This window comes from Berghia stephanieae, chromosome 8, assembly GCF_034508935.2.
Source record: "Berghia stephanieae isolate SIO BIC M18660-M18661 chromosome 8, UCSD_Bste_1.3, whole genome shotgun sequence".
NCBI lineage: Eukaryota > Metazoa > Mollusca > Gastropoda > Nudibranchia > Aeolidiidae > Berghia > Berghia stephanieae.
Window position 1 is genome coordinate 28473655 of NC_088367.1, and position 12500 is coordinate 28486154.

Consider the following 12500-nt stretch of genomic DNA (forward strand, 5'->3'; position numbering starts at 1 on the left):
AAATCCACCTTTATATCCTGGTAGCAGTGGAGATATGGGGGGGGGGGGCGGGTTCATGCTTACTGACCATGGAATTATTTTAATGGCTTTAACATGTCCAGTCGTTTTGCCATTGAATTTTAAACGGAAGTGCTACTGTTTAGATGAGCTATGATGTTTTGTGTAAATGTTTGGTTTATTCATCTTAACAACGCCACTAACTAACTACCACATTAAATCATTCATCTATAGTGTTTCATTCATCCTGTTTTGTTGATAAAGGGGAAACCCGAAACGTCCATTTTATCTGCTTTCGTATATTAAATTGAAGCTTACATTCAATTTCACGTTGTTATTTATGATGTGTTGAAATGATGTGTTCTCTCTCTAATAACTTTTCCGCCGGTAACGTCACAGACTATGGGTGACGTCCAATCAAGGGACGCTACTCTTCCGCTAATCTCATTCCCTATACCTGTGCCTGATTCCTAAATGGACTATTTCTCTTACAGCTGTGACAAACGCCGCCGTGGAAGGAGGCAATCTACCAGCAATCGTCATTGGTCCATACTACAGCAATTTGGCCATGGAACTTGAAAAACTTAACATTACCTACGTCATTACGGAGAATAAAGGTATGCATTCGTCGTCATCATCATCATCATCATCATCATCATCATCATCATCATCATCATCATCATCATCATCATCATCATCATTATTATTATTATTATTATTATTATTATTATTATTTTTATCATCATCATCATCATCATCATCATCATCATCATCATCATCATCATCATCATCATCATCATCATCATCGTCATCGTCATCGTCATCGTCATCCTCATCATCGCCATAATCATTATCATGATCATCATTAACCTTATCATAATCATCATTATAAACACCATCATCACAACCACCACCACTGCCACCATTACAAATATCACCACCAAGAAACTGCTAACGAAAACCACTATTATCATTATTTTGAATTCCCATTCAATTTACGATTTAGACATTGAACCACAAATTATTGTATTGACTTGTACAGGCAAAAATATGATCCACCTGTTAAAATATCATAATTATTAAAATGTTTATTTTCATGGCTTTTTCTAAGATTCATAATTTTAAGTCAGGTTTTATGGCCGCCAATTAAGATAATATGTCGCTAAGACGAGATCAGCAAAGCATAATCTCTGTGTAAAACAGGTCTTATGTTAATCTCTAGTTCACGACAATTGGATTCAATAGTCTGATGTCACGTCGCCCAGTAACGGCGGCCAACGTGGTTCTAAACAAAGAAAATCGGTACTTTTTATTCTTCATGCTGGCGAGAACTTTTCATATGTCTTGTGATCAGAATGTGTAAAAGTCAAAACGTGATCAGATTTATAATGTTTTTTTTTCCCTCTGGATACGCTTTTATGCTCGTCGGAGTAATATTTCATAAGGGCGTCCGCCATTGTTCCGATAGTTTAGAGCCCGTTACTAAGTTACAATGCGTCATTACGAGGGAAGTGATGTTACGACTGTTATGAAGCGTATTGTTCTAAAAACGGGTTTACGAAATCAATCTATTATTAAACTGTTTGTGAAACTTGAGACAAAGTGTGCCAATAAAATACAACCAACCAATGCTCAGCTCATCCAGTTAACTGCCAAATTCTGAAAAAACATGTATTAAAAATTTGGCCAGAAAACTCGTCCTTTAAATATCGATCGATTTAACGGACTGTCGCGTCGTGGTCTTGGCAAAAAAATCTCAAACATTGGACTATAATTAATTAAGACTTCTCGAGGTCACAGATTTGAGAGTTTATGCCAATGGGGGTAATTTAAGTCGATATTTGAAGGACGAGTTTTCTGGCCAATAAAAAAATATCACTAGCTTCCCAGAGTACGGCAGTTAATAGGTTAAATGCTCAGCTTGGTGAGGAATTGGATTTTCTTATGAAAACCGGGATGGAAAATATAATATGCTTAAGCTCACTCCAAAATCATTCATTCACGAATCGCACATTTTGGAAGGCTAGGGATATTCCAAATACAAAAGAAAAACGCTATAAACGGCTATGTGGTTTTGTGGTATGAAACTCGTTTTCGGATCGGAAGGTCCTGGGTTCGAGCATCGCGCTCGGCGCATAGTGAGTCCTTGGAAAAGGCTCTTTACTCACATTCTCTCACTGTACTGGGGTGTAAAATGAGTACCTGGCCGTGAACAGTATTGTGTTTGTCTGAAAAAATGCAATATCGCCTAGCAGGCGTCATGTCTCGTCTTTCATGTTTAGTGTTTCTGTTGGCTGGGGGCCCCTTGTAAAGCGCTTTGAGCACACTAAGTGGATATTGCTCTATATAAAGCTCAATTTTTTAAAAAGCTAACTCCAAAATCATTCAGTCACGAATCGCATATTTTAGAAGGTCAGGGATATTCCAAAAACAAAAGAAAAAAAGGCTTCAAACGCGACTTTTTTTCACGATTAATCTCTAGCCTTAGATCTCAAATTCATGTGTCAACGCTGTGTGGCTTAGTGATATGACACTTGCCTTTGGATTGGAAGGGCCAGGGTTCGAATCCCGCACGGCATTGTTGAGTCCTTGAAAAATGCTATATACTCGCATTCTCTAACCGTAGTCAGGTGCAAAAGGAGTACCGGGCCGTGAAAAGTGTTGTCTTTGTCTGAAAAAAAAAATGCAATATCGCCTAGCAGGCGCCATGTCTCGTCCTACATGTTAAGTGTTTCTGTTGGCGCTTTGAGCACTTCAGTAGCAGGATGTATAGGAAGATTCTTAGAATTACGGGACGTAAAAGAATGAGGATGGATGATCTTTATTGGCGACCAGCATATTATATTTAGACTAGAAAATAGAAGATGAATTACACAGTCTTCGGGAAGAGTGGTTTTACACTTCCAATGAAATAGGAACCAGTTTTTTGACTTCACACATTTTTCCCTATTATGGGCATTACAATTATAATGTTGTAATGGACAATAATTGGGGTCGGTTTGCGAGTTTTTCCACAAAAAGGGGCATCGTGGACCAGCGGGGTACAGTCTTTGCTTCATACCCGAAATATACCGAGTTCAAATACCCGCTGCTCTGTGTGGCCTTGAGCAAGTCATCTCGCCCCAGATCAATTTGCGGCGCTGCACTGCGGCTGACGCCTGGGTTATTCCAGTCTTCCCCTGGATTAGACCCTAGAGACAAATTTCCCCTATGGGATGAATAAAGGTAATTTTATTTTAATTTTTTAAAATTTTAAACAAGTTTGGGTTATCAGACCTGAAAATACATACACGTTGGTCACATCTATTCTATATACTCCCCAGGCTACAGCTGGATCGACAAGTGTCGGGTGACGGATCCTATACCATGGAAGACTTTGATTGAGATACCTCCTCCAGCTCAAGGCCAAAATACCGCCATAGTCGATCTGTTCCGGAGTCAGGATTGGTTCACTGCCATTTTAATGATGCCAGCAAGCGCTGCAGACAATCAAGGTACCCAAAAGTGATACTTGCTTACTGGGGTTTTCACCTCGATAGTCCCATTAGCGTTCCGTACTTTTCTGAATAATTGAAAATAGATAGAACAGACAGATAAAAAATAAATTATGCCTTTTTCGCCACGACATCATAAGATATCGTCGCCTAGGTATTCTACGAAGGAATATAGATAACTCATCAAAAAAGATGTCTGATGTCAACAGGAATCACCCATGTTGTCCAAGTGAGCAAATTGGAGGTTAATAATCTTGCTCACGGAAAAAAACGAAAGTGCCTGAAGCAGGGTTTGAACCCGGGTTCTTCCGATTTACAGGGCAATGCCACTTCGCCCCCCCCCCCCCAGAACAGACAGATAGATAATTAAAAATAGATAAAAGAATTAGTAATGTAAGTAAACAAATAAACGTTTAAAAAATAAATGAATGAATAAATAAATAAAAAGCATCATCAGGGAAAAAACTTTTCATAACATCTTTCTCGAAAAAAGACCTGCCCAACCCAGTTGTGTGTCCGCCGAGTGCAGTGCCGTGGAAGACCTATAAAGGCCAAGTTTCGTTGCCTGAGAAAAACCACGAGATCCCGACAGTCGGGTTGAACTTGGGCTTTCCGGCTCATCCGCTTGGCCATTAGAGAATTGGATTCAATAGTCTGATGTCACGTCGCCCAGCAACGGCGAGCAGCTAGGTTCTAAACAAAGAAAATTGGTACTTTTTATTCTTCATGCTTACTGGAACTTTTCATATGTCATGTGATCAGAATGTATAAAAGTCAAAACATGATCATATTTATAATGTTTTTCTCCTCTGGATACACGTTTATGCTCGTCGGAGAAATATTTGATAAGGGCGCCCTCCATTGTTCCGATAGTTTAGAGCCAGTTACTAAGTTAGTATGCGTCATCACGAGGGAAGTGACGTCATGACTGTTGAAGCCAATTATCACCTATTATTTATAGAAACAGCGTCTTGTCCTGTCTCGTTCTGTCATATCTCTAAGTTTGTGTTCTTTTCCTTACATTTCATATATAAACAAATAAATCAAACTCCCTTTATTCATCCCATAGGGGAAATTTGTCTTTAGATCTAGTCAAAGGGAATAACCCAGGCGTCAGCCGCAGTGAAGCGCCGCCAACTGAGCTACGGAGAGGTGACTTGCTCAAGGCCACACAGCGTAGAGGGTATTCGAACTCCGTACCTTTCTGGTATGAAGCAAAGACCATACCGCTGAGCCACAGTGCCCCTTTGTTAGTGTGTCATAGACGATAGCTGAACAAGTATTCGGATAGTTGTTTAGCCACCTTGTCCACTTAATCATATAAATTATGACAGAAAATAATAGCAAATATTGGTGCTAAAATATCTCTCACTTCTGTCAGATTTTACTCAATTTCGTGAATAATTTAGTCTTCACAATAGTGCATGCGTGAATATATGTGCTTTTTTGGCTGTATTTTTAGTTTGTTTTTATTTATCTTATTCTTCTTTTTTTTTAAATTTAGCCCTCGCTTTGTAAATTATTGTTTTTCTCTTTTCAAATATGATTAATACCAAAAAAACATTCCTGCTGACTGCCATGCTTATCTGAATCACAAAATCATAAAACCTTAACATTAAGCTGAAAATTTGGGAGGTCTTTGGAAATGAAGGGAATGTTATCTATTATGTGGATTGTTGGTATTTGCGTTTATCAGAAGAAATGCGTCTGTGATGTGCTAATAAGTTTGTCTGATCGACATTTTGGAAACTCCCCCTCCGCAATTAGTACCGTCTTTATTTAAGACAAAAACAGGAAACAAGAAAATTCCTGTATTAGAGGGGGGGGGGGGGGAGTGAGAGGAGGAAGAGCTATGACCCTGAAAATCTCAGGGTAAATTATTTTCGCTTGAAAGATGGATCACTAGAATTCATAATAATAATAATAATAATAATAATAATAATAATAATAATAATAATAATAATAATAATGATAATAATAATAATAATGATAATAATAATAATAATAATAATAATAATAATAATAATAATAATAATAATAATATAATAATAATAATAATAATAACAATAATAATAATAATAATAACAATAATAATATTAATAATAATAATAATAATAATAATAATAATAATAATAATAATAATAATAATAATAATAATAATAATAATAATAATAATAATAATAATAATAATAATAATAGATCTTTATTATCCATAAATATGGCAATTTGTCATTTAATTACACTTGTTTTAACGTTAAATGATAACTATAACATTGAACAGATATTTCACTCCTACTTATTTTCTCTCTCTCTCATTCTCTCTCTCTCTCTCTCTCTCTGCTCTCTCTCTCTCTCTCTCTCTGCTCTCTCTCTCTCTCTCTCTCTCTCTCTCTCTTCCTCTCTTTCTTTCACACGTGCGATATACACAACATAAACATATTCATTTCGTTTTCAATTTGTTACAATTGTGGCAATTCGACACCAAAAATTATCATCATTATGAAGTGGTCAGTTAATCTAACATTAAATAAATTAATCAGTTAATCAGTCAACGAATCAATCCTTGGTTTTTCTGTACAATATGAAATATTAAATTTTTTTTATTGCTGATGGAACGAACGTTGATTTATACTTGTTAGTTCTACATTTAATCTGACAAAACCTTCTCCCAGATGGTAAAAGACTAAGTTCATGGTATAAAATATGTTTTTTATTGTTGGTAATTGAGAATGCTTTCCTTTCTATTGCTTTTCCATGAATTCTTTCGACTCCATCAAGAGGATGGTTTATTATTTTTTGATGCCTCTTTGATAGATTTTGAAATTGTTGATTTATCTTTAAGTCGGCATCCGCCAAACCATATGGTGCAGCCAAACGCAATTACACTTTTAATCAATGAGTCATAAACTCTTAACATAGTTTTCTTCCTTACTTGAAATGTTCTCAATTTCCTTATGATGTATAATCTTTGGGCAACTTTCTTAGATATTATATTAATATGTTGAGAGAAATTGAGGGAACTATCAATGGTTATTCCTAAATATTTAAAATAGTCAACTATCTCAACATCATCTTTACCGATCGCCACACACTTTAAGTCGTTTTTATTTTTTACACCAAACACCTGTTCTTTCGTTTTTTTTCAACATTTAATTCAAGCTGATTTTGTTTACACCAATCGGTGAATATATTTATTTGTTTGAAATAATCCTTTTCGGTAACTTTATCTGTTAATAAGCCAAGAATAGCAGTATCATCTGCATATTTCACTATAAAACAATTTTCAAAGGATGGTCTGCAGTCGTTGGTGTATAAGATGTACAGGATTGGGGAACTGACGCAGCCTTGGGGACATCCGTTCGACAACGTTCTTTTGTTTGGAGATATGTTCACCCAATTATATACATTGCGGTCTATGGGTCAGAAACTCTTTATACCATTTAATAAGGTAGTTTGGAATATCCATTTTGCACAACTTTTGAAGCAAAATATCTGTGTTCATGGCATTAAAAGCTGACGAAACAGGATTCTGGCGTAATTCGAGGGCGTTTGGTCAAGGTGTTTTGAGATCGAATTTGTGGCGGTTAATAGTGCGTTTTCTACACTGAGATGTTGCTGGTATGTAAATTGGTACTGATCTAGCAATTTCAGGTCATAACATTTTTGTAGGAGCTCAGATTTTAAAAAATTTACTAAACATTTCATTACAAGCGATGTAAGCGCCACTGGACGGAAGTCGTTCAATACGGTCGGACAACGCTTTTTTGGAACTGGAACGACAATCGATGTTTTCCAAAGTACTGGCACTGATTGTTCTTCGATAATGCGAGAGATATCTACTCAAGAAATAGAAGGTACCTTACTTGATAAGTAAGTGAGGGGTCTCGATACCTCAGTTGGTAGAGCACTCGCTTCACACGCAACGGGACCGAGATCAATCCCGAGTGCGGTCGAGATTTTTTCTCCCCAGCAGTGAATGGGTAGCTGAGTCTGTTAGATTTGGCAGCAGCTTCTAATGGTGCTTACACTACTATGTTATGACGATCGACCCAATCAGCAAATTCCGTACCGCACTCGTGCACCGTCGCAAACCCACCCGGACGCTCTGCGGTTTCGGGTTTGTTACCACAACGGGTACATATTGGACAGGTGGAAAGTCCCCACTGATGAAGCGATTTTGCCGTTAGGCGTATATATATATTTAAAGATGATGTTCATTATTATTAAATTGATATTTCTCATCATTCAATACTTTTCTTATCGTTTTCAGAATGCCAAGATTTAATAAATCAGTTACTAAACAACAGTGTGTCCTTGATCCCGTTTAGCCTTGAGCCAAGTTCTTCCTCTGTGACGAAGGTCATCAGGAACATCGTAAAAAACGCCCATCTGAGCAGGCAGAACCAGATCATCGTTTGCAGCCCAAGAGATACAAAGGATCAACTTATAGAAAAAGTTTTACAAGAGGTGGTCTTTTTATAATTTTGTAGCACAAACAGTATATATGGCCTTTTCATTGTTGGTTTTTCTGCGGCTATGTGGTCTTGTGGTATGCCACTCGCTTTCTGATCGGAAGCTCCTGTCGAGACTCGCTAAGTGCATAGTTGAGTCGTTGAAAAACGTCTTTAATCACATTCTCTCACCGTACTCAGGTGTAAATTGAGTACCTGACCCTTAACAGCGTTGCCTCTGTTCGGAAAACAAGTAACGTCCTAAATCTTAAGTGTTGCTGTTGGCCAGGGAGCCTTGTAAAGCGCTTTGAACACGTTTAGTGGATTTTGGGCTATATAAAAGCTCAATTTGTTTTTCTTTTGTGTGTTTGTGTGTGTGTGTGTGTGTGTGAGTGTATCTGTGTGTGTGTGTGTGTGTGTGTGTGTGTGTGTTTGAGTCTTTCACATTTATACATAAATTGGGGACAGCAGAGAAGCTAAGTACAAGCCCGTTGGATTTGACATGAGATGATGGAAATAAAAACGCAGATGATGCAAAATTGTACGTATCTAATTCGTTTCCACAAAAGGCATTTAGTTCTAGTATGTGGAGACTAAGAACATATTGTAAAAAAAAAACCAACAACACAGCTATCGTTACCTAGAGCCAGCACTTATACAGCAGAAATTTAAAATAAAAAATAAATAAAATAAATAAAAATAAAATTCCCTTAATCCATCCCCAAGGGGAAATTTGTCTTTAGGGTCCATTCCAAGGGAAGACTGGAATAACCCAGGCGTCAGCCGCAGAACAGCGCCGCAAAGTGAGCTAGGGTGAGGTGACTTGCTCAAGGCCAAACAACACAGCGGCGGGTGATTGAACTTGCTACCTTTCGGGTAGGAAGCAAAGGCCGTACCACTGAGCCACGCTGCCCCTAAATCCTTACATCCGCATTTTGTGATTTAAAATGTATTGTCGATACTACTTCAACGCTAAATCAGGGGCTTGTCAGTGTCGTAATGCTTTTCAGTTTCTTCGAATATGTTTTAATAGGTTTTATGATTGATGCCAATTTTACAAGCCGAAAGATTGCCTCTGAGGAAAGACAATGATATCATCTCAAATTCAGTACGGAACATGTTGTCACTTCACATGGCGTGAGGGGAAAGGGGGAGATAGATAATATGACTATTTTGTGTTGAATTACCATTTTAAAATTATCAAGAGTAATATCTTTTCCAAAAATCAACATTACGATAATCCTTTTTAATTTCCTAAAACTGATGATATCACAATGGTGATTGAAAAAAAAAACATTGATTATTATGATAATCCTGAGTGATGCTGATACTGCTGCTGCTGCTGAAGATGATGATGATGGTGATGATGATGATGATGATGATGATGATGATGATGATGATGATGGTGATGATGATGATGATGATGATGATGATGATGATGATGATGATGATGATAATGATGATGATGATGATGATGATAAGGATGATTACGATTTAATTAACTTTATTGTTTATAAAGAATCAACTATATTTGTCCTAGCACGCGTGAAGGTGTATACGAAAGTCCAAGTTTTGATTGGTCAAAAATCTACTGGCAAATTCAGGATTAAGATGCGTTTTGTTTAAATAATGCATAAATTTCTCGCCTCTATTCACCAGGCTGGTGCCCTTGGTGTTCTAGATGACAAGGAAGTCACTTTTCTATTTGTGGACCCGGTAAGTAAAATAACCTTAATATCTTAACTCACTGAATCCTAGAGATTTTTGCTACTTTTCACAATTGGGAAAATGTATTAAAATGAGCATGTGCTTTAAGCTCATGTAATGACCAAACGAAAATTTCGGCAAAAAGATTAAGAACAAAATTTGGTGATAGATCGTTTGCTTGTTTCGGCCCCAAGATTTGGAACGAACTACCACGTGGTCTGAGGGAGTGAAAGTCTTTACCTGCCTTTAAAAAGAATTTCAAGACACATCTGTATTTGCTTTTATTAACACTATGAATCCTTGATTTGGCTATGAATTCAATGCATTTTTTTTTCACTCAAAATTGATAATTTATATTGTAAAGTGCCCAGAGCTTGTGTTTTACACGAGAATGAGCGCTGTATAAATGTGTATTATTATTATTATTATTATTATTATTATTATTATTATTATTATTATTATTATTATTATCAGTATTATTATTATTATTATTATTATTATTATTATTATTATTATTATTACTAACAAAGACATGAGTGACGTCATCTTCGAACTATCTATAGTGAGTTGATACAAGGTGGTGCAATAAACATAAATCCAACCCACTCGTCAATCTGTTTTATGTCGGAATAGAACTAAATGAAGAAAATTAATATAAGGTAAAAACGACGTGTACTTATTTGCAGGTCTGATAACCCAAATTGTTTTGGGCTCATTTTTTATAATGCAACTGTATCTCAAACCGACGCTAAATATTCTCCATCACAACAATGTTAAAACAGGCCCGTAATTGCGTTCGGCAATTAGACCTGCTAATGTGTGCGCCTAGAGTAAAAGTAATCAGAAATCTTTTTAAAATAAGTAAATAACATTGTTGAGCGGATAAAACGCATTATCCTCACTGTTGGTATCTATTTTGTTTGTTTTTATTTTTAAAGTAAATTTTTGCTTTGTATAACTTTGTTGTGCTTTGACGAAAGTCAAGTTCCAAAACATCTTTTTTTGTCATATGTTTGGGAATAAGCCTATTTTATTTTACGTTTATTTATTCATGTTTTTTTAAACAGTTTCTCCACTATTTATTATGTAAGTCTCATTTGCACGATAACCCAATATTCAAGAATTTGAATCACGTTTTTAGAGACTCCTTGAGTGAAAACATTAATCTTCATTGCTCACACACATTGACCCTGAACTACGGCCCGCAGCCTTTTGGGTTCTTTAATTCTTTTCTTACCAGCCGTTTTCAGATTTTCCCCTGAGACTTAACATGCACCCAACACAAAAATATATTTTTCTACTCAAAGAGAAAAGGAACAAGAAGGCTATCTACATAATAATTGTCCAGTGTCTAATTTTTATCGCTATAACAAAATGTTTTCTTTACAATTTGTGATATACAAAGGGTATCAGAATTAGAAAAATATTGGTTGCATCGTAACAAACGTGACGATTTTCCTATGAATGGTAAGGTGAGGGTTAAGTTTATTTTTCATATGAACCCTATAAAATCTATTCTCAATTATAATTTATTTGTTTAGTTTGCTTCTATCATTCCTGCAGACTTCCAGGTTGGAACCGTTTTCCAGTGCCAGCACCATGCACGCATTAGGTCTGTTGTCGGCACGGTGTCAAGTTCTGGCTTTCCGTTACGCCAATCCTCCCGATGAGGAAGATAGTAAGTTTATATTGTGTAAAGTCTCAAACATTCTTTGTTGATATTGATATATATATATATATATATATATATATATATATATATATATATATATATATATATATATATATATATATATTATTGTATTGGTATAACACTAGATATATTCAATTCAATTTAGTTTTTTCAATTCTTTATTATCGGAATATGCTGCTTATTACACTCGCTTAAACACACGACGCGCACAGACTATATTATGCATTACGAGTAAATTTACATTTCCAAGGACTCAGAGGTATTCGAACCAGGAGCCAACTAGTCAAAAGCAAATGCCATACCACAAGCTCCGGAAGCCGCACAAGATAACAGTTTCATTCCATTCTCCAACAACATAATTCTCATTCTTTTCTTGAACAATTGCAAACTGAAACAAAATTCCTGAAGACATTAAATCATCTCCAACCTTAGAAATCTTCATAATATACCTCATCTTGCACTTCACCTCGTTTACCTCGGTTTCTATAGCATGAAAAGGACAGTAACAATTGCTTGTTACCCTTTGGATCGGATGTTAGGTTTTCTTTAAGTACTTTCAGCCATCGGGACCCCTTTTACATTCAATAATCGGGATGGATTCCATCCCAACATAATACCGTTTTTAAGAAGGTTGGTAATATTTGTGTGTGTGTGTGTGTGTTTGTCTGTATGTGTGTGTGTGTGTGTGTGTTGTATCTACCTTTGTTTTTGTTTTGTTGTGTTTTCTATTGATTTATTTTGTTTGTTTGTTGTTTCTTTCTTTGTGTGTATTTCTTCTTCTTCTTCTAAGTCTTGTGGAAACCTCCAATATTGTCGAGGATCACTCTACAGTTTGTTGGGTTTTACATTGTAAACTTGAAAAATCTCTGCACATAATACTAATAAAAATACATAGATTAAAAAGTCACGTTGTGAACTCTAGCAATCGCGTGAAGGCATGTTGGCACCCGTTTTCAGTTCAGCCACTTCAGCTGGGAGGCTATTCCATAGGTGGGCAGTGGAAGGGGAAAACGAATACAGGTGGGCGTCTGGTTTTAATGTTGAGATGGTTACTCTTGCTGTGTGTCCCCTCGTAGTTCTTGTGCCGATATCTTTGATGTCGTTTGGCAGTTTCAGGCACGAATTTTTGTAGTTGATCTTGTGGAACAATCTTTCTTC

At 36.3% G+C, this 12500-nt stretch overlaps 1 protein-coding gene across 1 annotated transcript in view; it reads left to right on the forward strand.

Moving 5' to 3' along the window:
* Positions 1-12500, forward strand: part of LOC144978468 (glutamate receptor ionotropic, kainate glr-3-like) — a 65996-nt gene that overhangs the window by 26092 nt on the left and 27404 nt on the right. The window contains exons 4-8 of the mRNA XM_078924582.1: positions 492-614; positions 3321-3491; positions 7762-7958; positions 9602-9658; positions 11213-11327. Coding sequence (XP_078780708.1) covers positions 492-614; positions 3321-3491; positions 7762-7958; positions 9602-9658; positions 11213-11327 — 663 coding nt within the window. The remainder of the gene's footprint in view (positions 1-491; positions 615-3320; positions 3492-7761; positions 7959-9601; positions 9659-11212; positions 11328-12500) is intronic.